At 39.5% G+C, this 26621-nt stretch overlaps 1 protein-coding gene across 1 annotated transcript in view; it reads right to left on the bottom strand.

The window, feature by feature from the left end:
* The window catches only part of SLC30A8 (solute carrier family 30 member 8), a 46478-nt gene extending 38421 nt beyond the window's left edge, over positions 1-8057 (bottom strand). Inside the window, exon 1 of the mRNA XM_008255843.5 lies at positions 7877-8057. Within this exon, the coding sequence (XP_008254065.3) occupies positions 7877-7947 (71 nt within the window). The 5' untranslated portion in view covers positions 7948-8057. The remainder of the gene's footprint in view (positions 1-7876) is intronic.
* Between the last annotated feature and the right edge of the window lie 18564 nt (positions 8058-26621).

The raw sequence follows: 26621 nt of genomic DNA, 5'->3' as shown, positions 1-26621 counted from the left end.
AGCATCAATGGGCATGTGCAAAAGCATCCTTACCTCTCCCACACACTCTAGGGATGGTAATCTTTTTAGTTGTGCTCACTGCAACTGTCTTTCCAAGGCCTCACTGTTAAGTTTCTGTGATTTTCTGCCTACATTGCTCTCTCACTCAGTTTTTGCCTCCTTGATTTTTTTTCCTGATTGCCCTACTGTTTTCAACAATGCCCTGAAGCATACATTGCTCCACATTCTGATAAACGTGGGCCATGTGAAAGTCTGCTTGAACTACAATAACAAAATAACATGAACTGATGACTTAAGCAACAGAAACTGGCTTTATCACACTTTTGGAAGACAGGTTGCTGGTGAGGGTTTTCTTCCTGGCTGATAGACATCGTCCTTCTCATTACATCCTTATCCGGTCTTTTTCCCGTGCTCAGTGTATGCAGAGAGGGCAAGGGTAGGGAGAATTAGCTCTCTGCTGCCTCTTCCTAGAACACTACTAGCCCACTTTCTATTAATTTAAAATACTGATTTGATCTTCTTTAGAAAAAACTATTTCAGCTTATAGTTGATGTTACTGAATCAGGCAACCCCATTTTCCAATACCTGCTGGAACCTAGTTATGGAAGATACACAAGCATGTTCACTTCATATGCCAAGAAAGAGAACCTACACTGAACTGGAACTGAACTAATCAATTCTCTTATGAACCACCCCCCAAGTGCATGCCTCCAATGACCCAAAGACTTCCCACTGGCCCCATCTCTCAGAGGCAATCCTTAGATCAAATCTTTACTTGTGATCTTCCAACATCAAGACATCAGAGTTCAAACAGCTGCTTATCTGGGGAGACAAATCATACTGTACCCATAAAAAATGCTAATACTGACCCCAACAACTTCATTTAACCATAATCACTTCTTTAGAGGCCCTACCTCTAAGGATAGGCATGATGGGCATTTGGATATCAACATGTGAATTTTTGGGACATGTTCAACCCATAAAAGGCCTCTTTATAGGAGTAGTACCACAGGCCAACATTTGTGGCTAGTCCTAACTCCAAGAGGGTTCTTGCCCATTTTCTTCCCTGATTCTGTTAAATTTCTAGCCAGCTAAACACTATCTTGTTGCTGTCATGAAGCAACCAGCCTACTCCTAATTGCTCAGCAGAAAATGTCTTTATCGTTTTCAGCAGTGACCTGCAGTATGAACTACCTCAAGATCTAAACTGAACACTGCTTTAGCTTGTGTATCATCTGTTCAATAAGGGAAAAATGTATAATTTTCTGTTCTTGCATCCTTCCTCTCCCATGAGGAATACTTTTTATCACTGAAACGAGCTGAGAGGGTTGATGACCTCTGACCTCTCCTGGGATGACACTCTTGCTTTATAAGTGGAGTACAAAACAGGGATGATAGTCCCTAGTGTTCTTTCTTTGTGTCTGCTAGAATGGAACATCTAATCTGAGTGAGCCAGGGAGAGAGATTCAGGACCTTGCTGCTCCTTGCCCTATGAGTAGGGGCTAAATAGTGTGTCACCTTGGCTGCCTCTATATGGAACAGAGCTTCTGCAACACGGATCTGGGGCAATAAGATTCCTTCAGCCTTGCGCTCTAGGGTGCGTGATAGCCCTTAACTAGAAACTGGGAGCAGAGGAAGCCCTGTCTTCTGGCTATACCCACTCAGTGGAGCTTCCAGCACACTAAACTTGGGGAAGAGGAGAATTCTATAGAGCAGGTCCGGGCTCAAATGCCAGACTCTCACTTCTTGCTGAGATTCAGTAGATTTTCTTGAATAAGTCTTTTCTGCATGCCCTTAAGGCAACTTCCAAAGACCTGAATATTAAAACTTATTTGGAGAAAAAGTGATTGAAAGATTCCAACAGTTCATCCCTACCATTTTTCCTACCCTTGCTTCCCCTGCACTACTTTTGTTTTCTTTTTTTTTAACTTTTATTTAATGAATATAAATTTCCAAAGTACAACTTATGGATTAAAATGGCTTCCCCCCAATAACGTCCCTCCAACCTGCAACCCTCCCCTTATCCACTCCCTCTCCCCTTCCATTCACATCAAGATTCATTTTCAATTATCTTTATATACAGAAGATCAGTTTAGCATACATTAAGTAAAGAGTTCAACAGTTTGCTCCCACACAGAAACATAAAGTGAAAATACTGTTTGAGTACTAGTTATAGCATTAAATCTCAATGTACAGTACACTAAGGACAAAGATCCTACATGAGGAGTAAGTGCACAGTGACTCCTGTTGTTGACTTAACAATTTGACACTCTTGTTTATGGCCTCAGTAATCACCCTAGGCTCTTGTCATGAGCTGCCAAAGCTATGGAAGCCCCCTGAGTTCACTGACTCTGATCATATTTAGACAAGGCCATGGTCAAAGTGGAAGTTCTCTCCTCCCTTCAGAGAAAGGTACCTCCTTCTTTGATGACCCATTCTTTCCACTGGGATCTCACTCGTGGAGATCTTTCATTTAGGTTTTTTTTTTTTTTTTTCCCCAGAGTGTCTTGGCTTTCCATGCCTAAAATACTCTTATGGGCTCTTCAGCCATATCCGAATGCCTTAAGGGCTGATTCTAAGGCCAGAGTGCTGTTTAGGACATTTGCCATTCTATGGGTCTGCTGTGTATCTCACGTCCCATGTTGGATCATTCTCTCCCTTTTTGATTCTATCAGCTAGTATTTGCAGACACTATTCTTATCTATGTGATCCCTTTGACTATTAGACCTATCATTATGATCAATTGTGAACTGAAATTGATCACTGGGACTAGTGAGATGGCATTGGTACATGCCACCTCGATGGGATTGAATTAGAATCCCCTGGTATGTTTCTAACTCTACCGTTTGAGGTAAGTCAGCTTGAGCATGTCCCGAATTGCACATCTCTTCCCTCTCTTATTCCCACTCTTATATTTAACAGCGATCACTTTTCAGTTAAGTTTCAGCATGTAAGAATAATTGTGTATTGATTACAGTATTCAACCAAAAGTATTAAGTAGAACAAACAAAAAAATACTAAGAGGGATAACATATCAAGTTGCTCATCAACAGTCAGGGTGAGGGCTGATCAAGTCACCATTTCTCCTAGTGTTCATTTCACTTTAACAGGTTTCCTTTTTGGTGCTCAGTTAGTTGTCACCTACCAAGGAGAACAAGTAGTATTTGTCCCTTTGGGATTGGCTTATTTCACTCAACATAATGTTTTCCAAATTCCTAACAGGGATCACTTTTCAGTTAAAATTTAAACACCTAAGAACAATTGTGTGTTAATTAGAGTTCAACCAATGGTACTAGAACAAAAACAAAATACTAAAATGGATAAAGTATTACATTGTACATCAACAGTCAGGACAAGAGCTGATCAAGTCACTGTTTCTCACAGTGTCCATTTCACTTCAAGTTTCCCCTTTGGTGCTCAGATAGTTGTCGCCGATCAGGGAGAACATATGATATTTGTCCCTTTGGGACTGGCTTAATTCACTCAGCATGATGTTTTCCAAATTCCTCCATCTTGTTGTAAATGACTGGGTTTCGTTGTTTTTGATTGCTGTATAATATTCAATAGAGTTCATGTCCCATAATTTCTTTATCCAGTCTACTGTTGATGGGCATTTGGGTTGGTTCCAGGTCTTAGCTATTGTGAATTGAGCTGCAATAAACATTAATGTGCAGACTGCTTTTTTGTTTGCCAATTTAATTTCCTTTGGGTAAATTCCAAGGAGTGGGATGGCTGGGTCGAATGGTAGGGTTATATTCAGGTTTCTGAGGAATCTCCAGACTGACTTCCATAGTGGCTTAACCAGTTTGCATTCCCACCAACAGTGGGTTAGTGTCCCTTTTTCCCCACATCCTCTCCAGCATCTATTGTTGGTAGATTACTGTACGTGAGCCATTCTAACTGGGGTGAGGTGGAACCTCATTGTGGTTTTGATTTGCATTTCCCTGATTGCTAGTGATCTTGAACATTTTTTCATGTGTCTGTTGTCCATTTGGATTTCCTCTTTTGAAAAATGTCTATTGAGGTCCTTGGCCCATCTCTTAACTGGGTTGTTTGTTTTGATGTTTTGGAATTTCTTGATTTCTTTGTAGATTCTGGTTATCAACCCTTTATCAGTTGCATAGTTTGCAAATATTTTTTCCCATTCTGTCGGTTGTCTCTTCACTCTCCTGACTGTTTCTTTTGCAGTACAGAAACTTCTCAATTTGATGCAATCCCAAATGTTAATTTTGGCTTTGACTGCCTGTGCTTCTGGGGTGTTTTCCAAGAAGTCATTGCCGGTACCTATATCTTGCAGGGTTTTTCCAATGCTCTCTAATAATTTGATGGTGTCAGGTCATAGGTTTAAGTCTTTAATCCATGTTGAGTGGATTTTTGTGTAAGGTGAAAGGTAGGGGTCTTGCTTCATGATTCTGCACGTGGACCTCGAATAGCTAAAGCAATCTTGTACAACAAAAACAAAGCTGGAGGCATCACAATACCAGATTTCAGGACATACTACAGGGCAGTTGTAATCAAAACAGCATGGTACTGGTACAGAAACAGATGGATAGACCAATGGAACAGAATTGAAACACAAGAAATCAATTCAAAAATCTACAGCCAACTCATATTTGATCAAGGATCCAAAACCAATCCCTGCAGTAAGGACAGTCTATTCAATAAATGGTGCTGGGAAAATTGGATTTCCCCTGCACTTCTTTAATAAATGACAAAGAAATGCAACCCCTCACACCCAGTGCCAAGATAACCATTTCAATTGTGTAAGTCAATTTTTCACAAGTATCTTTTTACTATCAGGAAGCTGAAGCACTGGGAATCCTATCATTGGAACAGAAATCGGGTAGAGGAAGGGTAAAGGTAGTGTCTATGGCTGCTACAGGGTTTAATGCCATTTCTGTAAAATGTTTGGAACGATGACCTCCAGTAAATGCTGTAATCTTGTATGCTCATGTCAGCAGACAAGGGAATGTTTTGCCACACTCTTGGAATCTGAGACTTGGGTCTTGCTTTAACTCAGCCAGTGCCACTTCTGGGCTTAGGCATCTGAGACTTATCAACTTCTGCTGTTGCTCTCTTGCTACCCTGAAGGATCATATAAAGAATTCTGAGCTGGGGCAGGCATTTGGCATGGCACTTAAGCCGCTGCTTGTGACACCCGCATCCCATATTAGAGTGCATGGGTCAAGTCTCATCTAGGCTGCTGATTGTAGCTTCCTGCAAGGTGCACTCTGGGAGAGAGCAGGTGATGGTCAAGTACTTGGGTTCCTATCACCCACATGGGAAATCGCAATTGTTTTCCCACCTCCTGGGTTCAGCGTCTCTCAGCCCCAGCTATTGTGGGCATTTGGGGAGAGAACTAGCAGATGAAAGACCTCTCCCCACCCCTTTAAGATAAAATGAAAATAAGTAAATTAAAACTTTTTCTGAAAGAAGAGTTCTGAGTCTGAGAAAATCCATGTCCCCTGAGAAGAATGAACACCTCAGACCATCACAAAGAATCCAGTCTTGTGTATGGAGTCATTGTGGCCCTCCTAGCCCCCAGACACCAGCCTAGTACAGCCTTCTAAAACCCAACAGACCCGACACAGAGTCCCCCCACAGAATTGTGAGCAGTAAAATAATGGTTGTTTAAGACACTAGGTTTTGGGTAGTTTGCTGCACAGCAACATCTAAATGAAATACTCACTGAAATTAAATCATAAGGTTTTCTTCAGATTAAGTTCTTTTGTTGTAATGTCTCATTTTTATTTTTACCTACTTCAAAGGCAAAGTGACAGTGGGGGATTGTGGTGATGGGGAGCGGGAAGAGCAGGAGAGAAATCATCCATCTACTGGTCAAATCCCTTGATGCCCAGAAAAGCCAGGGTTACGTCTGGCTGAAGCCAGGAGCCTGAGTGGCAGGGACCCAAGAACTTGAGCCATAACCTGCTGCCTCTTAGGACATTTCTGCATTAGCAGAAACCTCAATCAGAAGCAGAGTAGCAAGGATTTGAACCGGCACACTGATAAGGGATGCAGGCAATCAAATAGCAGCTTAACCCACTGTGATACAATATCCACCCCACAAGTTACATTTCATAATTGCAGGCAACAATTTAAGCAGAAAACTAGTAGATGGAAGAAAATAAGAGGAAGAGGAAAAGAGAAAGAATATCAAGGTAGAGAACTCTCTGTGAAACAGAACAAAATCCAAAAGAAAGGTTGAAGGTAGAAAGAGTGAATCAAAGCACATGTGACCTCAAGAGAAAATCAGGAAAGATTCAGAGCCCACACAGTGGACATGTGGGTGCTGGGGAGGTGAAGGGGGGACACATTACATTAACAAAGTGCATGGCTTCAGATCCCAATTCTTCCATCATTGGACATTCAGTTTCCTACCTGGTGAAATGAGAGCTCAGGATTAATCTCTTTCAAATTTAATCTTTGTACTAAGCAAGAAAATGAGTTGGAGAGTTTTTATAAACACTCTATCCTGAAAACCATAGTCACTGAGGAGGTGAATGAGACCCTGTAACTCTGAACGATGGGCTTGTTGGTGCAAGAACCCTAATAGCCAACTGTAATAAGAGGGATACTTTTATTTACATAGTATAGAGATGCTTTATTAATAGTGTCCATAGCATTAACAATTTTTCCAAAATTTTTGCCTGAAGTAACATGTGTCTTTATTTTTGTTTGTAACCTCAATAAATTACATCTAATATTTTAAGAAATAATCCATCTAATGTGATATACATACATTAGATTCTTGTACATTTTTAAGTGAAATTCAAAATATCGTTTTCAAAAGTCCCTTTGCAGTTGCTAGAATCTTTGCTGTTAGACATGTCATCACTACTTTCTAGAAAACTGCTAATTTGATTCCATGAAACAAGTGTTAATGTATGTTTTCTCCTAAATTCTGCTCCTAACATGAACATATTTTCAATTCTCATATTTTAAATATACCCTGTGTGTTTCTCTTTGCTACTTAGATTGAACTACCTAAGCACACTAGACTCACCTTACATGTCTGTCTTTAGTGGGCAATTATTTCAGCCTGGAAAACTTTCCCTAACCCTATTTCCTGTGTAGGGTTTCCCTAATCCCACTGTCACTCCTTTTTATCTTGCGATGGTTAGCCTACCACTTACGAAAAAAGCTTTTTCTGACCCGAGTCCAGGAATCTAGGTTCCCCTAGGACATTCCCAATGAATACCACTAGCACAGTGCTTACATGTTGTTTTATAATCGCCTACATTTAAATGTGTTCCACATCAGACTCCAAGTTTCAAGAAGATAGAGCTGGGACCAGGAATGTTCCCTTTTCTATTATGTGTCCAGCAGTTAGCACAGGTATATTTACCTGTAACTATTAAAGAAGTGAGTGATGAATGAATTTATCATATTTGGCATATTGGGTGGGACTGGAACTAGGTAAAACATTAAATTCAGTTGTATTTATTTTGATGTATATATTTGAGTATATTTTATGATTAAGAAAATAAGGAGCAGCATAACAATTTTACCCCACTGTTGAAAGATTTTGAATTTTTTTCTAAATAGAATTTTTAAATGCACCATCTAGCTTAAAAGTGAGAATCATTGAGGAGAGAAAAATAAACACATTAGATTGTATATGTATTTTTTCTGGGAGAAAAATATATTAAAATGTTTCCTTTAGGCACTTTGGATATTTAAGGAATCAAATCAACTATAGAGTATTGCATTTTTCAGTATATGAATTATACAAGTCAGTCAGCAACTTATAAAATGTTGCAAAATGCCCCAGGAGTTGCAAAACAAAAGTTTACAATTCAGAAGCAATAGGATCCAGGGACTTCTTGAATACCAAAACACAGAAAATAGTGAAGGAGACACAGACATCTATTACCTGTCTAGGGTGCAGGCATACATCTTGGTGGCTTTGTCATTCACAAGGTAAGTTCTTTCAAGAAACTCCATGGTGGCCAGGATGAGAGCTGCTGCTGCTGTTTAAATCGCTGCCCAGTTTTGGAAGCAAAGCAGCACCACAATTATTCACACACTTTCTAAAGTAAAAAATAAAAAAGGCTTCCTGCTTGGACTTAAATGCACAAACCTCCTACGCCAATGTTCTTGGTAAGTCTGCTAAAACGATGGCCTCCTTGGAATATCACCTGGCCTCATTCTTTCACCCACAGAAACTGCTCTCCTGGGGAGGCTTACGGGTGGGGTCAAATGAAGTGTGTGTGTGTGATTTAATTGTGCTTTCTAAGAGGTTGAGGAGCTCCAGGGTTTGCTGCTCATTGCTGATGTAGATTTACCTTCACAGCACACCTGGATGAACTGCAAATCACTTCCCCTCTGTGCACTAATTTCATTTTCCTTTTTTTCTTTTGTTACTGGTCTCTTTTCTCTCTCTCTCAACCTAAAAGCATTTCTTACGGGATTTAGTTCTAAGATGACCTCTAAGCAGCTGTCAGGATTTGCTTCTCCTCCCCTAGGACCATTTTGGGATTTCACTACCGAAGGGGAGGACAAGGGTCATTAGTTTACTGAAGTCTGATCTGAGCCAGTTCCTGGTGCGGCAGCTTTGAGACCCGTTGACAGGCAGGAGAAGGGCAGATTCAGCTTCCAAGTAAATAACAGCCTTCAATCACCCAAGAACCAAAGTGAACTGTGTTCCCCTTGACCAGGAAGCACTCTGCTGAGAATAAAGGCGCCTCCCCAAAAAACTCTAGAGCAGCCCTCACAACTCAGGAATAGAGCCCTCTGAGTTGCTCCCCAGAGATCTTCAACTTGTAAACAGCTAAGAAATGGTATTTTACTTCATTATAAAGCACTTTCCTTTCCAAATAACAGAAGTGACTTTATGACCCAATGGCAAGAGCCTGGTTGCACAGCAGGCATTTGCATGAGGCATTCGCATGCAGGAGCAGGTGGATACAGAGTGAGGAAGAGGAGTAAACCACACTGAGTCCTCTTTTCCTTCCCACCCACACCCACCCCCTCCTGTCCACCCCACCCTGCTGCTCACACCAACTTCCTGGTGAGAAAACTCAGTAGTTTAATCTGAGATTAATCCAGTGGCCCAGAGTCATGGGAACTTGCTCATCTTGCTCAGCCGTGATCTCTTATCATGGCCTAATAAAATAAATATTGTTTCTTAGAAGGATAATGGGGTTCAGTGGCAACTGGAGTAGGCAGTGAGGAGGAATGTGACTTTTGGCTAAAAGTAAAAAATGTAAGTCTCCTATTGCATATGTGGTTGGATCTGTACTTAAGATTTGCAACACACTCACTGATAACATAAATTCTAGGGCCTTCTCACATAATCACTTTGCCTGTTCACTTTGCTTGCAGGAAAAGTTGTAGATTTCTGGGTTTGATGTTAGCAGAATAAAATCAAAAGCATTTCATTTTCATGTCCTTACTCTTAACTTTGCGGGATAATTGGAAATTCTGTGGAGGCAAAACTAGGAGACCAGAAAAGAATTAATGATCCACTCATACAACATGGTGCCGTGCTTTAGAGCTGGAATCATGTGTAAGAAATTCTAGTACAGTGAAAGAATTAGTACAAGTGAATGTGTATTGAAAAGCAAGAAACTATTTAAAATAGAACTGAAATCCATTTAGGATAAGTAGAAAGAATAGAAGATCAGCAAAATTCAAATCCAGAAGATAGAGCATTTGACTACCAATATCCATAGGAAAAAGACAATCTGAGGGATTTGCGATTCTGTACTATAAGCTTGGACATGAGCATGGCCATGCATGTACAAATGTATTTCTACCTCCTTATGACCCTGTAAATATGAAGCCTACACACTAGTTTGTAGTGTGGGCTTCCTGTAGGGCAAGGATAGAGTGAGGTAAGATAGGGTAGATATAGGACATGGTAATGTGGAAGTAGGAAAAGAGGGAATGGGGGGAGGGTTTCTATCAAGAGCAGACAAGAAAATACTCCAAAAGAGATCTTCTCTGATCTTCTCTATTTGTAAGTTGAGCAACATAAAACTATCATTTTCATACATTCTATGTGATTTACTAGCAAGTCCATATAGTTTGACTTAAGCATAAGGATACTCCAAAAAGCTTGTAGAAAATGGAATTAACAGGTGTTGATTTTAGAGCATTTTTGAAATCCATGTATAGTTCTTTCCATGGGTATTATTTGTTCTCTTTTTTAAAAATGTATTTTTGAAAGTCAGAATTAGGAGGAGGGAAGGGAATGGGGAGGGGGAGAGGGAGAGGGATTGATTCTATCCACTGATTCACTCCCCAGATCCTTACAATGGGCACTGCTGGGCCAGGCCAAAGCCAGGAGCAGGAGGTTTATAAGGCTCCATGTAGGTGGTAGAGGTCCAAACACTTGAGCCATCTTCTGCTTTTCCAGGCCATTAGCAGGGAGCTAGATTGGAAGTAGAGCAGACAGACCACAAACTGCAACCACATGGGATGCCTGCATCACAGGCGGCAGCTTAACCCATTATGCCATAACCCCAGCCCCAATTTTTTAATTTGAAAAGTAGGGGTAGGGGGAAAGGGAGAAGAGAGTGATACTGCTCCCATTTACTAGTTTGCTCTCCAAAGGCCAATAGCGGAGTCTGAGCCAGGTTGAAGCCAGGAGCTGGAATTCAATCTGGGTTGCCCATGGCAGGGACCTAACTACTTAAGTCAGTAACTCCTGCCTCCCAGGGTCTGCTAGTCAGGAGCCAGAGCCAGGCATTGACTTCGTGTACTCCAATATGGGTTGTGGGCATTTCAACCAGCAACTGAACCACTAGGCTCAATGCCACCTCTCCATGAACTTTAAGAAGACCCCTCCTATATGTATATGCACACATGTATAAATATTTATAAAGTATGTGTGGCCATGCATAATGCATTTTTAAAAAGTAGTCTACATCTTTGAAATATTGGGAAATTAGATACCATTTTCATCAAAAGTTTATGAATTTCTAAGGGCTACTCTTGAAAATGACTACTATAAACCTAAGCTTCTAGTGTGGATAAAGCATAAGAGCAAAGAACAGTGAATTACAGAAAATAAGACTTTTATACTAAAGTATGCTTTGCTGCTATAAATTCAAATGCAAATTATGATCAAGAATTGACTGCAAGTTTCATTATATAAATTATTCATCTGTTGCTTACCTTATCCTCTTACAAACACACTTGGAGTACATCATCACCCCCTCCCAAATACTCATATCTTGTCAGCACAATGTTTATGAAATTCCCATCTCCCTGGCTAACCTTTAGCCTTCTTTGGCATGAACTGACCACCAAAGGCCAACAGCCTTGTTGGAGCTCCACACGAGACGCAAGATATGCATTTGGAAAGCAATCTGGATCAAAAAATTAAATCCTCCCTTGTTGACAGTTGGTTTGGGTTGGCATTATGCTGTGCCTCTGTTTCCTAGGTAACCAGCTTCCAAACCATCCTGAATTACAGGTTGTCCTCTCCACCCACTCAGCATCACAAGCTTATAGCATCCGAAGGGGCAAAATGCAATTTACTACAGTTACCTCTGGGAATAAATATTCTGTCAGCCACAAGAACCTCACTGACATAGTGAAGGAGGGGTTTGGCTCCCCATGCTGACTGTTGTCAACAATAGCTTCTTCATAGTATTTTATAAACAGCTCATTTTTACAAAAACAATTTACACAAGTGTTATAGGTGTTTTTAGTATTTTACTTGCACAAAGTGTTTGTGCATTTTTTGCAAACACGTGATCATTCCTAGACACTAAGGTACCAAGTTCTCACAAGTTTTGCTGCTAACATTTAAACATTTCAGAAATACTGTATATTGCCACTGTTTACCTATAACTAACCTTTAAAAAAAGAGATGCAAAACTGTGCTTTTTATTTAAATAATAAATGTAGACTTTTATCATGCTTGGCTATTTCGTGCTTGTGTGGATCAAAGTGTGGTAAAGTGGTTTAATACATAGAGTTTTAAATTAGATAGACTTTGTTTCAATTTCCGGTTGATCCCTCCTTTAGATGTGTGACCTTGACCAAGTTGCCTGACCTCTGTGTACTTCAATTTCTCATCTATGAAATGGGATCCAATGGAATCCATCTTACAGAGTTCTTGTGATGAGGAAAAAAAGAGTAAAAGTTCTTAGCATAGTTTCTGCCATATAACCAGTTGCTACCTATTTGGCCATATTTAGGTGGGATGTTGCTGGCCTTGAGGAATTGGCCCTGGCTTTAGCAGAAAGCTAAGAATCATCCATGATTGGGGAAAAAAATCTACCAAGGAACTATAGGTTATTGGCAAGAGCAGCTTGGAATTTGAACCTCCTCTCAGCTAATGGCTTTTGGTAGATCTTGCAAACTTTCTGGGCTCAACTTTTTTAAAAATTTTTATTTAAGGTAGACAAAGTTCATGTATTTCACATATGCATATTTAGGAACATAGTGATACTTCACACCCTACCCTCCCTCTCATTCATGCTCCTACCCTTCCTCAACCTCTCTTATTCCCTCTCTTAATTTGTATAATGATCTACTTTCAGTTTTATACTCATAAAATTAATCCTACACTAAATGAGTTCAACAAATAGTATGAAGAAGAAAAAAGTTCAGCAGTCGATACCAGGGCTGTAAACAATCATCAAAGCTCAAAATGTCAGTTTCACTCCTTTTACATTACATTTTTGGTGTTCTATTAATTTCCACAGATCAGGGAAAGCACAAGTCACTTGTCATTTTGGGACTGGCTTATATCACTAAGTATAATGGCTTCTAGCTGCATCCATTTTGTTGCAAAAGACATTATAGATTCATGCCTGCCTCATTCTACCCTCTTCCCAGTGCAGCACCATTCAGAATGGGTCCTTAGTACAGAGCTCTGTTTGACAACAGGGAGGAAATTCAAAGTGAACCAGTATAATCGCCTACTAAAGATTGTAGACTTACAATATTCTCACACAGACAATGAAAACATTTCTCTACTGGGCAACATTTCCTTATCACAATGAGTTTTTCAAGAGTTCCATCCGGACACATAAAATCAAAGACATTGAAAATTTAACTGAATTGTATTTTAGGAAACACTATGAAAATCTCATTTTAATCTAAAGTGAGCTTGTATAAAATACAATCCATTTATAATATTTCATGCATTCTTCAAAAATGGACTAAGAGCCATCTTATTTTTACATCTTGATAAATTAGGGCATGTAACTTATTTCTAAAGAGATTGAGCTGTAGAAATCTCCCAATGAAAAATGCTGTTTGTGTCTGAAAAGAAAGGCTTGATAAAACATTGATATGAAGAAAATAGAAGCACCATTTTATTAAATCTCAGATAAAAACCAATAACAAACTAGCAGTGTTTTGGAGGAGGCAAATGTTGGGGCTAGATGGTTGAAATGTTTATGACATATGTTTTATCAACTAGTCTCTTTATACCACACTTTCTTTCCTAAGCTCTCTGCAAATCTGAACTAATTAACTCTGAGAGGCCCCCTCTAGGCTAGATACGATGATTATGGCTTGCAAACATCAAAGCATCGATCCAATGGCATCACAATCTCACCACTATATCTGTCTTCTTTGGTTTGGGTGAGCAAGAGAGGATAAGGACCTAAGTCATAATGTTAAGGCATTAGAATGCAAAAGTATACTTTCTGCTACTATAATTCTGGGTCTGTAAGTGCACAGAGCATCACTGAAAACTAAAGTACCCAAATCCTGGATTAAAAATAATAGTAATAGAGCCCTCTTGTCATTTTCTGGAAAGCCACCATTTCACTTTCACAAGCATTGTTTACTTTCCTTTAGTGAAAGGCCTTGGGGGCCTGTAATTCGTCTTAGGGAAAGGGATTTTCAGATTTTCTCTCGATGAATGCCAGGAGAGCAAAGGCACAGCCTGTCTTCTCTGAATTTTGAAGGCTGGATTTATTTGGGCTCCTGGCTGATATGACTGCCTCGTAGGAGATAGTCCAGGAAACAAGACAAAAGCTGCCTCCAAGCATTCCCCAGAAAGACTTAGCTCTTGCTTTCCACATGCAATGCAAAAATGCATCAAGGGCCAGAGCTGTCTTTTCTGCTTGGAAGCACAACCACAAGGCATTTTAACAAATTCATCTCTTCCTTTGGTATTAGTGAATTTCCTCCAGTGAGTCTACATTTTGAAATACTGCTAATCCAATTGTAGCATCTCACCATCACCATCAGGGATGGAGTTCTTTGAATTTGCTTCCAATAAAAACAAATGGGGCATCATATTACTGTTTGCAACCCTAAACTCTCTACCCTATCATCTAGATATCGGTCAGTGAGCAGATGACAGGGGCTTCCAACTCCTTTGCAGTCAACTAACTCTGAAAGAATAAAAATGTTTAATTACGAAAGGCAAGCACAAAGCATGGTTGAAAATAAGATATTTAAGAACAGTTTTTAAAGTCTTACGTGACTAGAATAATATTCCCCTTGACCATTCAGAATCTAAAACAGATAGTTTATCATTGAAAGTTCCAATTTTGAATATTATAAATGTTCACATAAAACTGCTAAAAGGAATACTCAAAATGATGTTTTCCTATTTGTTATAAAATTGATATGAATAAACAACACAAATTTTTTATAAAGGTTGGTTATAATGGAATTTTGTAAAATCTTACATTTCTGTCAGTTAATTTTACTAAAGTCGTAAATAGAAAACTCAAATTCCCTTAGACTTTTTCTGTTGAAGGAAATAGAAATCAATTCTATGATTAATGCCCCAATGAACAGTAATTTTATACCATTTCTTAGAATCATCATTGTTATAGCTCTTATATAGCCATTTCTCATCTTTTTGATAAAGACTCCTGACTAAAGTGAGGTATCCTAGTTAGTCCCATAGTTTGGACACAATAGATTCATTGTCTGCTCAAACACATCATTTGCACTGCCAAATTAAAAGGCATGGAACATTCTGCTCTATGCACATAGCCACTAGCTACTAATTCAAACTCTTTACTGGGCAAATAAGATTATCAAATCTCTATCCAGTAGTATACTAGTCTCTGCTCTAAAGATAGTTCTCAGGACTAGAGTTTGTGACACCTGAGTCCAGTCCAAGCACCCATTTTACTTTATACTACTGACGAACACAATTTCATGCTGAATGTATTCACTTAGGAAACTAACAGGCTGCGAGTTCTAATTCTGTCCCTCTTACTAATTCCTAGTGTTCAGTGAATAAAAATAAGTTTGTTTTCTTGCTGTCCTGATTTTCTAACCAGAAAAATGTGTGTGACCATCTCAGAAGACATTGATACAATAAAGTTCTCTTTATCCTTAAATTAACATAGCACTTTCCAAGGTTTCAAAAACTCATTTACTGATAAGTTAATTTATCTATTGGTAAATTTAACATTTTTATTAATGAAGTAACACATTTACCCAAGTATGTATAAAATTCAAAAGAGTAGGGAATAGGCAATAAGTCCTCTTGCCTGAGATCCTAGGTTAAGATTCAAGAGATAAATCAGTTTTTAAAGAACGTTTTTGAACCTATTCACAGAATTATTTGTGCATCTATGGACACATACACACGTTTTCAAGGTAAATTTGTTGTATTTTTTTGTGGCTGTGGTCTGATGGCTGCTAAGGTAGTGTGAATAATGAAGCCATTTTCTCATTGCCTGCTGTTGCTGGGAGACTCCCCAGCCTGTCCTCTGCCTCCTGGACCAGGGAGGTTTGATGCTTGTGGCTGCTGTTCCATAACTCCCTCATGAGTCAGCAGGTGCAATCCCACTTTCCACCTCTTGTCTTGTTTACCAGCAAAAGTGAAAGAAGAAAGTGAGGAGTGCTGATAGAGGATCCAGCTCATTGCTGGACCTAATCACAGCCACATTAGGCCCATCCTCCCCTCCCTCTCTAACCCTGAAGAAATTCCTACATCTAACGGGCACACTCGAAGCTCCTGCTAAGTCTGGCCATTTAGAGCGACATAACTCTGCTCTTACAATTTCTAACATAAAAAATTGCCTCTGTAAAGCAATACACTTACAGTGTAATACATGATAGCAATCAGAAACCAGCAAACGTGTCACAGCGCTGCCAACATCCTAACCTTAAAGTACATAACACTCATGCACAAAACCAGAACAAAGAGCGAGGAAGGAGAAAAGTGCATGTTGCCAGCCCACGTACCTTCAGTGTCAGCACTAAAAATTAGAAACTCCTCACTTAGGCCTGTGGATTATTAGATCTGGCCTTATCCATCACAAACAATGTCACACATCACACTTTATCTTCTAGTTTCTCATGGCAGAAAGAAACCCACTCCCTGGAGCCTGAACTAACAGCCACTGAAACTTCTAACATTGTTCTGCACAGTTAGATGACTTAAAATGAAACATTTACTTTGTCACATGAATGCAAATATTTTGCCGTCTTACAGAGAGATGTCACAGGAAGGTGAATCTTTTCTGGCTCAGTCTAATTGTAGGAGTAATGACAGTGCACAAGAAATAATCTCTCCTCCAGCACCCTAAGGGCAAAATTATCCTGTCACTCTGCATTGCAAATCTTTTCACGGAGAGTTCCAGTTATTACTCTTCCACATACTGTTTACAAATACTCGGCAGCTTATTATTCAGTAGATGAGAGGAAGTGGGAAGGCTACCAAAAAAAGTCATTTAACCAAGACATTAAGTAATATGAAAAGACTCATTAGAAGTGCAAGATGCCCATCATTTTCCCCTAAGAACTTCCACATGAGACTCCTTTCTCGGTTTCTGAAATAAATGTGGTGTATATGATCATTAGACTTTCCAGTTGCTCAGCCAGAATGAACACCTATGGAGATAACAGTGGCCTTAACGCAGTCGATAAAACCCAAGGACAGGCCCATTGGTCTTGTTTCTAGAGGACGGTGTGGTATATAGTTGATGGAGGATAGTTTTCACTGCATTGGTGACTTTGTTTTTGAAATTGACACCTGGGGGTGGGCTTTTAGCTCATTGTTAAGATATGAAGTTTCTTGCCCACATCCCAAATTGAAGTCCCTGGGTTGGAGTACCAGCTCCTTTCGCAATTTCATCTTCCTGTTAATGTGCACCTGAAAGGCAGCAGATGATGGCTCAGGTATTTGAGTCCCTGCCACTCATCTGGGAGAAAAAACTGAGTTTCTAGCTCCCAGCTTTGGCATTGCCCAACTCTGGCTGTTGCAGATATTTTGGGAGTAACCCAGCAGATGGGAGAATTCTAACTCTATTCTCCCTCTTTCCCCCACTGCCTTTCAAATTTGTAAAATAAGCAAGGAAAATTGTCATGAGTTGCCAAGGCTATGGAAGCCTTTTGAGTTCACTGATTCTGATATTTAGACAAGGTCGTAGTCAAAGTGGAAGTTCTCTCCTCCCTTCAGAGAAAGGTACTTCCTTCTTTGACCTGTTCTTTCCACAGGGATCTCACTTGCGGAGATCTTTCATTTAGGGTTTTTTTGTTTGTTTTTGTTTTTGGTTTGGTTTAGTTTTGCCAGAGTGTCTTGGCTTTCCACGCCTGAAATACACTCATGGGCTTTTCAGCCAGATCCGTGTGCCTTAAGGGCTGATTCTGAGGCTAGAGTGCTGTTTAGGACATCTGCCATTCTATGGGTCGGCTGTGTATCCTGCTTCCCATGTTGGATTGTTCTCTCCCCTTTTTTTTTATTCTATCAGTTAGTATTTTCAGACGCTAGTCTTGTTTATGTGATCCCTTTTGACTCTTAGTCCTATCGTTATGATCAATTGTGAACTGAAATTGATCACTTGGACTAGTGAGATGACAAGAGCCTAGGGTGATTACTGATGCCATAAACAAGAGTGTCAAATTAAGTCAACAACAGGAGTCACTGTACACTTACTCCTCATGTAGGATCTCTGTCCTTAATGTGCTGTACATTGTGATTCAATGCTATAACTAGTACTCAAGCAGTATTTTTCACTTTGTGTTTCTGTGTGGGTGCAAACTGTTGAAATCTTAGTATATACTAAACTGGTCTTCTGTATATAAAGAGAACTGAAAATGAATCTTGATGTGAATGGGAGGGGAGGGTTGCGGGTGGGAGGGAAGTTATGGGGGGGAAGCCATTGTAATCCATAAGTTGTACTTTGGAAATTTATATTCATTAAATTTCCAAAAAATTGATACCTGAAGGAGTAAATTTCATTTCCCTGCAAATGATTCTATGAGTCACTTCTCCCCAACACCTGAACTCTCCTTGTCACAAGGCTAGCTGTGCCCATGGTGGCTGCCTGCTCACCTCACCAGACAGCACCTCCTATGAGACCCTTCTCTGATCTCCCTGAGAGTAGCAGAGTAATTTCAGCTCTTCCCAGTTTTCCTTTTTCACACAGCACTCGTACTACTATCAGTGCCCCTGTGACACTTCTGCTACCTTCTTTGTTTTCTTTTTGTTTTTCATCTCATCTAATCCTATGAGAATATCAGCTCTTGATGGTCATGAATTTTGGCTGTTTTTACACAGTTGCATACCAAGTTCCTGGTGAACAGTGTATGGTATATCATGGGTGACTACGTATTTTAGAAATCAATGGGTGGATGCAAAAGAAAAAAACTCAAAGGATGGATGATGGAAGTATGGAATATATTAGTGAGAAAGTGTTGTGACAATTCAGAGGAAAGCCTTTGAATTCAGGTAGACTTGGCTATCATTCATGTAGTGGGTAATCATAATCTTTCAGAACCTACTTTCTTATCTGTAAAGTGTAAATAATTATATTTTCCTCTAGTCCTAATGCCTCTAAGACAGTTATAAAAATTAAATTCAATAATTTAGGTAAATTGTATTTCACACATAAAGCTTATGGTAAGTGCTCAATAAATAAAGTATATTTAATACCTCATACATAAAACCAGCCTGTTTCAAATAGGCAATTCTATCTAGTCTAATACAATAAAATTCACCTCGTGCATCCAGGTCTAGTTATCAACTAACATAGGAAAAAAAGCTATAATAGACTGGACTTTTCTGCATTAAATTTTGAACTTAGTAAGGGTAATAAGCTTGAAATTATACTGCTAACAGACAAATCTTTACCTCTGTTTCATTAAGGGGTGGAATAGTTAGGGAGATGAGATCATTGAAACATGTTTTAGAAATAAAACAAGACAACTCTGACATTTATTAGATAGGACCTTAGTACATAATAATTTATCTTAACTTTTCTTAAAATATAAAAATGTTACTAAATCTCATAAGCTAATTCTAGTGCTACTTAAATTTCTAAGTACATTTGAATAGTAAATATGCATTTAAAAATACATGTGGATCAGGTCAATTTATCAAAACACATGAGAAATCCTGCATTATTTTTGCACTGGTGCAAAACTAATTGGCTTTGCTCACTCAGTGCACAATATTTACTTTTCCATTTTATCATCCTTATAATTGCAGTTAATTAAGGGGATAGGTTATCCACCTGGCAAAAATGTCGAACAGGAAGCCTTTTATTTCCAAACATCAGCTGTTGCTATAGAAGGCCCTTCCTCGCCACAGTGCCATCCCTGCTGATAGCTACACATTTCCCATACACCGCTCTATTCACAACATTTGAATTTTTTTCCTTAGGCTGAAAAAAATTCCTAAAGTGTATGTCTCTGAAGCTCCAGAAGTAGGAACAAAAATTGGTAGCATAGGGGCAAGCCCCTGTGGCTCAGAGGGTTAGAATTCTGCTTGGGATACCCCCATCCCATGATTCCTGGTAATTTGTACCCTGGAAAACAGCAGATAAGTACTTGGGTCTCTGACATCTGCTTGGGAGAACCATAATGAGTTCCTGGCTCCTGGGGAGTTGCAGACTGTTGGGGAGTAAACCAGTGAATGGAAGATATTTTCCCTCTTTCACAGTGTGTGTGTGTTTCTGCCTTTTTCATAAACTTAAAAGTGCTGGCCGGCGCCACGGCTCACTAGGCTAATCCTCCACCTAGCGGCGCCGGCACACCGGGTTCTAGTCCCGGTTGGGGCACCGGATTCTGTCCCGGCTGCCCCTCTTCCAGGCCAGCTCTCTGCTGTGGCCCGGGAGTGCAGTGGAGGATGGCCCAGGTGCTTGGGCCCTGCACCCCATGGGAGACCAGGAGAAGCACCTGGCTCCTGGCTCCTGGTTCCTGCCATCGGATCAGCGCGGTGCGCCGGCCGCAGTGCGCCAGCCACGGCGGCCATTGGAGGGTGAACCAACGGCAAAGGAAGACCTTTCTCTCTGTCTCTCTCTCTCACTGTCCACTCTGCCTGTCAAAAAAAAAAAAAAAAAAAAAAAGTACTGGGGAACCAGTGTTGTAGCACAGTGGGTTAAGCCATTGCCTGCCATTCTGGCATCCCATAATGAGTGTCAGTTCAAATCCTGGCTGCCTCACTGCAGATCTAGCGCTCTGCTAATGCGCCTACGAGGGCAACAGAAGATGCCTCTTGTACATGGGCCCTTGTCACCCACATGGGAGACCCAGAAGGAGTTCCAGGCTCCTGGTTTTAGCCTGGCCCAGCCCCAGGGTCATTTTGGGGGTGAATAAGCGGATGGAAGGTAGCTCTGTTTCTCACCCCTTCTCTCTATAAGTCTGTCTTTCAAATACATATTTAACAAAATTGTGGCATAAACTACTGGTTCCTCCACAGACCACATCAGAGCCATACGAATCTTGGTTGGGATCTCTTCATTCAAAATGGAGAAAATAATTTTAAAACTATAAAGGAATGAAACCATTTAAAGGAATGAACCAGTACCCATAAGACAAAGCTGCATTTCCAAATTTGAAGACTAGTTTTAATAATCAACATAAATGCAACAACAACAAACTTTCTTAAATCCAAAAATCCTTATCTTGATAAAAAATTCTGGATACATTTTCATTTAACCATCTAGGGATCTTCTTTCCTAGAATGAGAAATCCAAAATCTTCCCTACATGTTAGCAACTTGCTTGGAACCACAAGGGTACAAGGGGCAAGAAAGTATTTGCTTCCTGGGTGTGTTTCTATGGAAGCTATCTTCATTTAGCCATATATTAAATCAGGAAAGAAAGCTCTCCATTTCATTACAGAAGAAACCTATGAACTTGGTGCATTGATGAATGTACTACACTTCTGCTAAAGACTGGAAGCAAAGATGAAAGAAGTTCAGTTGTAGTCATGTGAATGATTGCAGCATGAAATGGAACTGTGGGCATCACTATTCAAAAAAATGCATTAGATGATTAATGTATGAGGTGTTCACTGGTCTTTTGCCCTCTTTGTTTTTCCATGTTGCTGACTTCTGTTCCTTAATTTTTTCCTCTTCTTCCTCTTAGAATCATAGCAAATTCTTAAACAGATCACATTCAAGGTAATTCAGTGATACTTTTCTGTTGTCTTCTTTGTGATTTCCAAATGCTCACACCAAGATGTCTACCTGGATATTTTCCCAAATGAAAAGAATTCTTCCACGAAAATAAATTCTGGAAGAATTTTGAAAGCTTTTTCTTTTAGGTTTACTTTTAACTTTTCCTCATTCCATCAAATATGTAGCAATCTTAATTCTCTTTTTGCTGTCTAGACACAGTAGAGGACTTCCCTGGCACCTCAAGTTGGGATATTGGAAATGATCATATTACTCACTCTGCCCAATGGGCTGAGATCGAAGTAATGGAAATTACTTTCTTGTTTAAATACCAGTATGGGATCTCTCAGCATTGATTTCTGCCCTTCTGTGGCAACCATGAAAGTAGAAATTGAGCCTGCACCTCAGTTCCTGAATGACTACACAGCATCACACAGCCTCCCTACTAACCTATGTTGGGATTGTAATATAAGAGGAAAGGAATTTTTGTTACTGTTTGCATCTCAGATCTGTGACTTATTTTTTATAGCATATACTAGCATCTTCTAAGACAATATTCTTATTGCAAGAACTTGGCACAATGCTTTGCTCTGTCCACTCTCTGATCAAAGACTGCATCCCTTTAGACTAAATTTTATTTTCAGAGGGATGAGCACTTAAAACAGGTTCTACTCTTTTGTAAAACTCCCTGTGAGCCTCAATCGCTGAAAAAAAATGACCATTTTTGCAGAAGTTGCTCATGGAAATCAATTTTATACCTATCCACACTCAAGCCTAGCTTTGCCTTTGCCTTGGACATCTATCAAGAGCTGTCAAGTTGAAGTTAATGGAGCACTTGCTTCTCAACACAAAAAGGGAAAGAAGTGAGGTTTCCCTATAGCCAGTTAATGTATCAGTTGTACTAAGCAATATCCAGTGCAAATTACTTGATCAATTCCCTCATTAAAAGATCGCAGTATCTTCAATGTCCTTCCTGTGGTTTATAAGTGAACTGAGAAATTAAAATAAGCAACCAGTTTATATTATGATTTAAAATTATAATCCAGTTATATTACAAACTCTGAGTTTAATGAAATCATTGAATTGTACACGTAAAAATCCTGGGCTTTAAGATAAGTGAATTGCACCTCAGAAAAGCTATTAAAAATGACCAAGTTAACATGATTGCTTTAAATAAAGTATAATTTTAAAAATCAAATATTACTTTATGTTCTGAAATTTTCATCCTACTCTGCACAAAAAGATCTTTAAATTTCATTTTATTTAAAAAGTATGACTGTTAGCACGGTATTAGCAAGTAATAATGAAATTAATTCAGGTTTCTAATATTACATTTTAGGTTTCCATCATTATTTTAATGTAGATAGCTTGTTTATGTAAATATCACCCATCAGTCACATTCTGATTTCTGTTTATGCACTATATAAAATCAACTACATCATATTTTTCTTTGACAGGCAGAGTTAGACAGTGAGAGACAGAGAAAGGTCTTCCTTCCATTGGTTCACCCCCCAAAATGGCTGCCACAGACGGAGCTACACCGATCCGAAGCCAGGAGCCAGGTGCTTCTTCCTGGTCTCCCATGCAGGTGCAGGGCCCAAGCATTTGGGCCATCCTCCACTGCCCTCCAGGGCCATAGCAGAGAGCTAGACTGGAAGAGGAGCAACTGGGACTAGAACCTGGCACCTATATGGGATGCTGGTACCACAGGCAGGGGATTAACCAAGTGAGCCACAGCACTGGCCCCATACATCACATTTTTTAAACAGAAGAATCTAGGGGGCGGTAGACCTGTAGAGTTGATGTTGTCTGGGTCAATGTGAAGTTTTAAATGTTGGCACATTGTCTGTTGCTATGTACTAACACTGGGATCCAGAAGAAGGTAGCTACTTCCCAGTGGTAGGTAGCAAGCATGAAAGATAGAGGAGATGAAATCTGGTCTGAGCAAGAACCTAGGGTGATTACTGACGCCATAAACAAAAGTGTCAATTGTTAAATCAACAGGAGTCACTGTGCCCTTGCTCCCTATGTAGGACTTCTGTCCTTAATGTGTTGTACTATGAGAATTAACAGTAAAACTAGTCTTCAAACAGCACTTTATGCTTTGTGTGTCTGTGTGGGTGCAAATGGTTGAAATTCTTACTTAGTATGGAGTTGGTCTTCTATATATAAAGATAATTAAAAATGAATTTTCATGAAGAATGGGATGGAAGAGGGAGCAGGAAGTGGGATGGTTTAAGGGTGGGAGGGCAGATACAGTGGAAAGAACTGCTATAATCCTAAAGTTGTACTTATAAAATCATGATTTTTATAGAAGACTATTCAGTAAATTTATCTGAAATCAAAATTTTAAAAAAATCTGGTCTGAGATGTCCTCAAAGTCTCAAATTAAGGCAGAAAATGGAGAATCTGCCCATTAATTCATCCAACAAGTGTTTGGTGCATGCCTAGTCTATGTCAAGCAATGTGCTTATTGCCAAAGTGGTTTCCTCTCCTATGGAATGCATATTCTACTGGTATAGAGGACTTCCCAGTCCAATATCAGGAGCCGTGATGAGATTCATCATGATTGCAACTGATTCAATGATTTCTAAAAGGCAAAGACCCCATGAAGTAAAATGAAATCGGGTCCTTTGCAGAGTAAAGCAGAGCATGGTTATCAACAAGGATACAAAAGACATCGCAAGGCTCTGTGGTCATGGAGATTCAGGCTTCAATGAGGGAGGCCCACAATGGAACATTCATCACTCCAATGTGGCGTGGGACTATTACCACGTCTTATGAAATGAAAGTGTTATCATGTTTAAAAATGCCCACCTTAACCATGAGTTCATCTGGGGACTTCAGCGAATATCAGCTGTTGCTGAACAGTGCATGTAAATGGTGAGCTTAGTGGTTGGAAGCTGTGAAGAGTAAAGATAGGGAAAGGCATGATATAAATCACTGAACAATGAGGGGAAAAGCCTGGACTTCAATCCCAGTTCTGCCTCTTTTTTACAGGCAGAGTGGACAGTGAGAGAGACAGAGAAAGGTCTTCCTTTGCCATTGGTTTACCCTCCAATGGCCGCCGCGCCGAAGGCAGGAGCCAGGTGCTTCTCCTGGTCTCCCATGGGGTGCAGGGCCCAAGCACTTGGGCCATCCTCCACGGCACTCCCTGGCCACAGCAGAGAGCTGGCCTGGAAGAGGGGCAACCGGGACAGAATCCGGTGCCCCGACCGGGACTAGAACCTGGTGTGCCAGCGCCACAAGGCAGAGGATTAGCCTAGTGGGCCGTGGCACTGGCCTAGTTCTGCCTCTTTTAAGCTTGGTAACATGGGGCAAGTAAATTAACTATTCCCTTATATATAAAATAGGTGAATGATTTTAATAGTGCCTAATATATTGAACTATTATGACAATTAAACAAGACAATTTATTATCAGCACTTAGAATATTGCTTAGCACTCCACAAGCTCTCAAGGCACATTGCCTATTATGAAAGTATGTCAGGACCTAACCTCTGCAGCTGCAAGTAGGTCTCTTAATCTCCTTTTCCCACATAGATGCCTATAGGTCATGCAAAAGTCAGTCTTATCATTGGTTCTAAGCCTTAGTTACTAATAATTTGCTTGACTATAAGCACTCAATAAAATAGTGTCAAATGTAAATGATCACTATAATTCCCTGATTTCCATTTCAATAATATTTCACATACTGACACTGTAGGAATATCTTACATTTTCTTTTTGTGTGATAAGGTCACATGAAATCTAAAATTTTAAATTTTGGAGTATAATATTTTAATTCCAGTTGCAACAGTGTACAGATCTCTGGGATGTACCTTCTCAACTAATGCTTAATACCCATTTGTGTTAGCATATTTTCTTTTATTATAACAAAATAGCCAAAAGAGCCAGCCTGAATGTCCATAGGTGGATAAATGGATAAGGAAACTATGGTATACACATATAATTAAATATTCAACCCCCCCCCCCAAAAAGAGAAGTAAATTCTGCTCTTTGAGTCCATTTGGACTGCTATAAAATATAATAAACTGGGTAGTTTATAAACAACAGAAATTTATTACCAGGGGTTTAGAGGCTAGGAAGCCATAGATCAAGCTTCTTTGTTATTTCTCAAGGTTATTTTCATTATTTGGTTCATTATTTGGAATTCTTGCATGGTTCCACATGAACTTTAGGATTTCTTTTCTATGTCTGCAAAAACTGCCATTAGAATTTTGATAGATTGCATTGAATCTATAGATCACTTTGGATGGTATGGACATTTGAACAATAGTAAATCTTCCAATCTATATAGGATGTTTTGCTATATTTGTGATTTAAAACTTTTAATCATGTTTTATATTTTTCAGTATTAAAGTATTTTGCTTTCTTGGTTAAGTTTATTCCCAAGTATTTTATTCTTTTCCAGGGATATTGCAAATAGGATCATTTGTTTAATATTCTCAGTTCATGTCACTTCATAGAAACATAACTGATTTTTACATTGATTTTTATCTTACAAGTTTACTGAATTTATTAAAATCATTTTATATTTTATCTTAATATAGCACTATATAATATACTGTGTAATATAACACTATAGTTTCTACCATTGCTCAAGATTCTAGGCCCCCAAAGGCCATTTTAAGAATGAGGTCTTATATGATATGTCATGCAGGATGGAATGTAATCTTAACAACCATGTTTTATACCACATGATGTCATATGGGAGTGAGAGTGGTGATGAGTTGTAGCACAAAGAAATTGTTGAATGTGTAGTCAGAGTAATTTTTAAGAGAATATATTCTTCCCTCATTCCTCTTAGCTTCCTCTTTGACTAAAGTTGATGTGGCAAATGGAGAAAGATTTCAGCAGCCAGAATCCTGGCACTGACCAAGAGTCTCCTTTTATTTTCTCCTTTGGAAACTTAGTTTACACTATGAACAAGGAAAATAAATGACAGGGACTGACTCCCAAAGATTTCTAGCTCAAGAAAGGACTCAAATATTCCCCTAACATACAGTGGATGAATTAAGGAAGTTACAGACAACAATGAAAGCTGGGAGTTGCTTTGCGAATGCAGTGTAACTCGTGGATCATTCTAAGGAAGCACCCTCAAATGCCAGTATCACAACTTATCAGTACCACATTCAAGTTTCTCTTAGCCATTAAGACAAGCTTGCCTGGAACCGTTTCCGGAACACTTTTTGGGATATACATAATCAAAATTTGGATTTTTCCTTTTCAAGTTAGAGCTTCTACATTCCTTGTCATGGAAACCAAACCAAAGGGGCCTGCTATAATCGACTTCTACCAAGTCTGAATCCCCAGGGACATTAGGTCTGTCT

Source organism: Oryctolagus cuniculus, chromosome 6, assembly GCF_051225735.1.
Source record: "Oryctolagus cuniculus isolate XC-2025 breed Fujian yellow rabbit chromosome 6, ASM5122573v1, whole genome shotgun sequence".
Lineage (NCBI taxonomy): Eukaryota > Metazoa > Chordata > Mammalia > Lagomorpha > Leporidae > Oryctolagus > Oryctolagus cuniculus.
The sequence above is the reverse complement of the archived record's forward strand: the minus strand, read 5'-3'. Positions and strand labels throughout refer to the sequence as shown.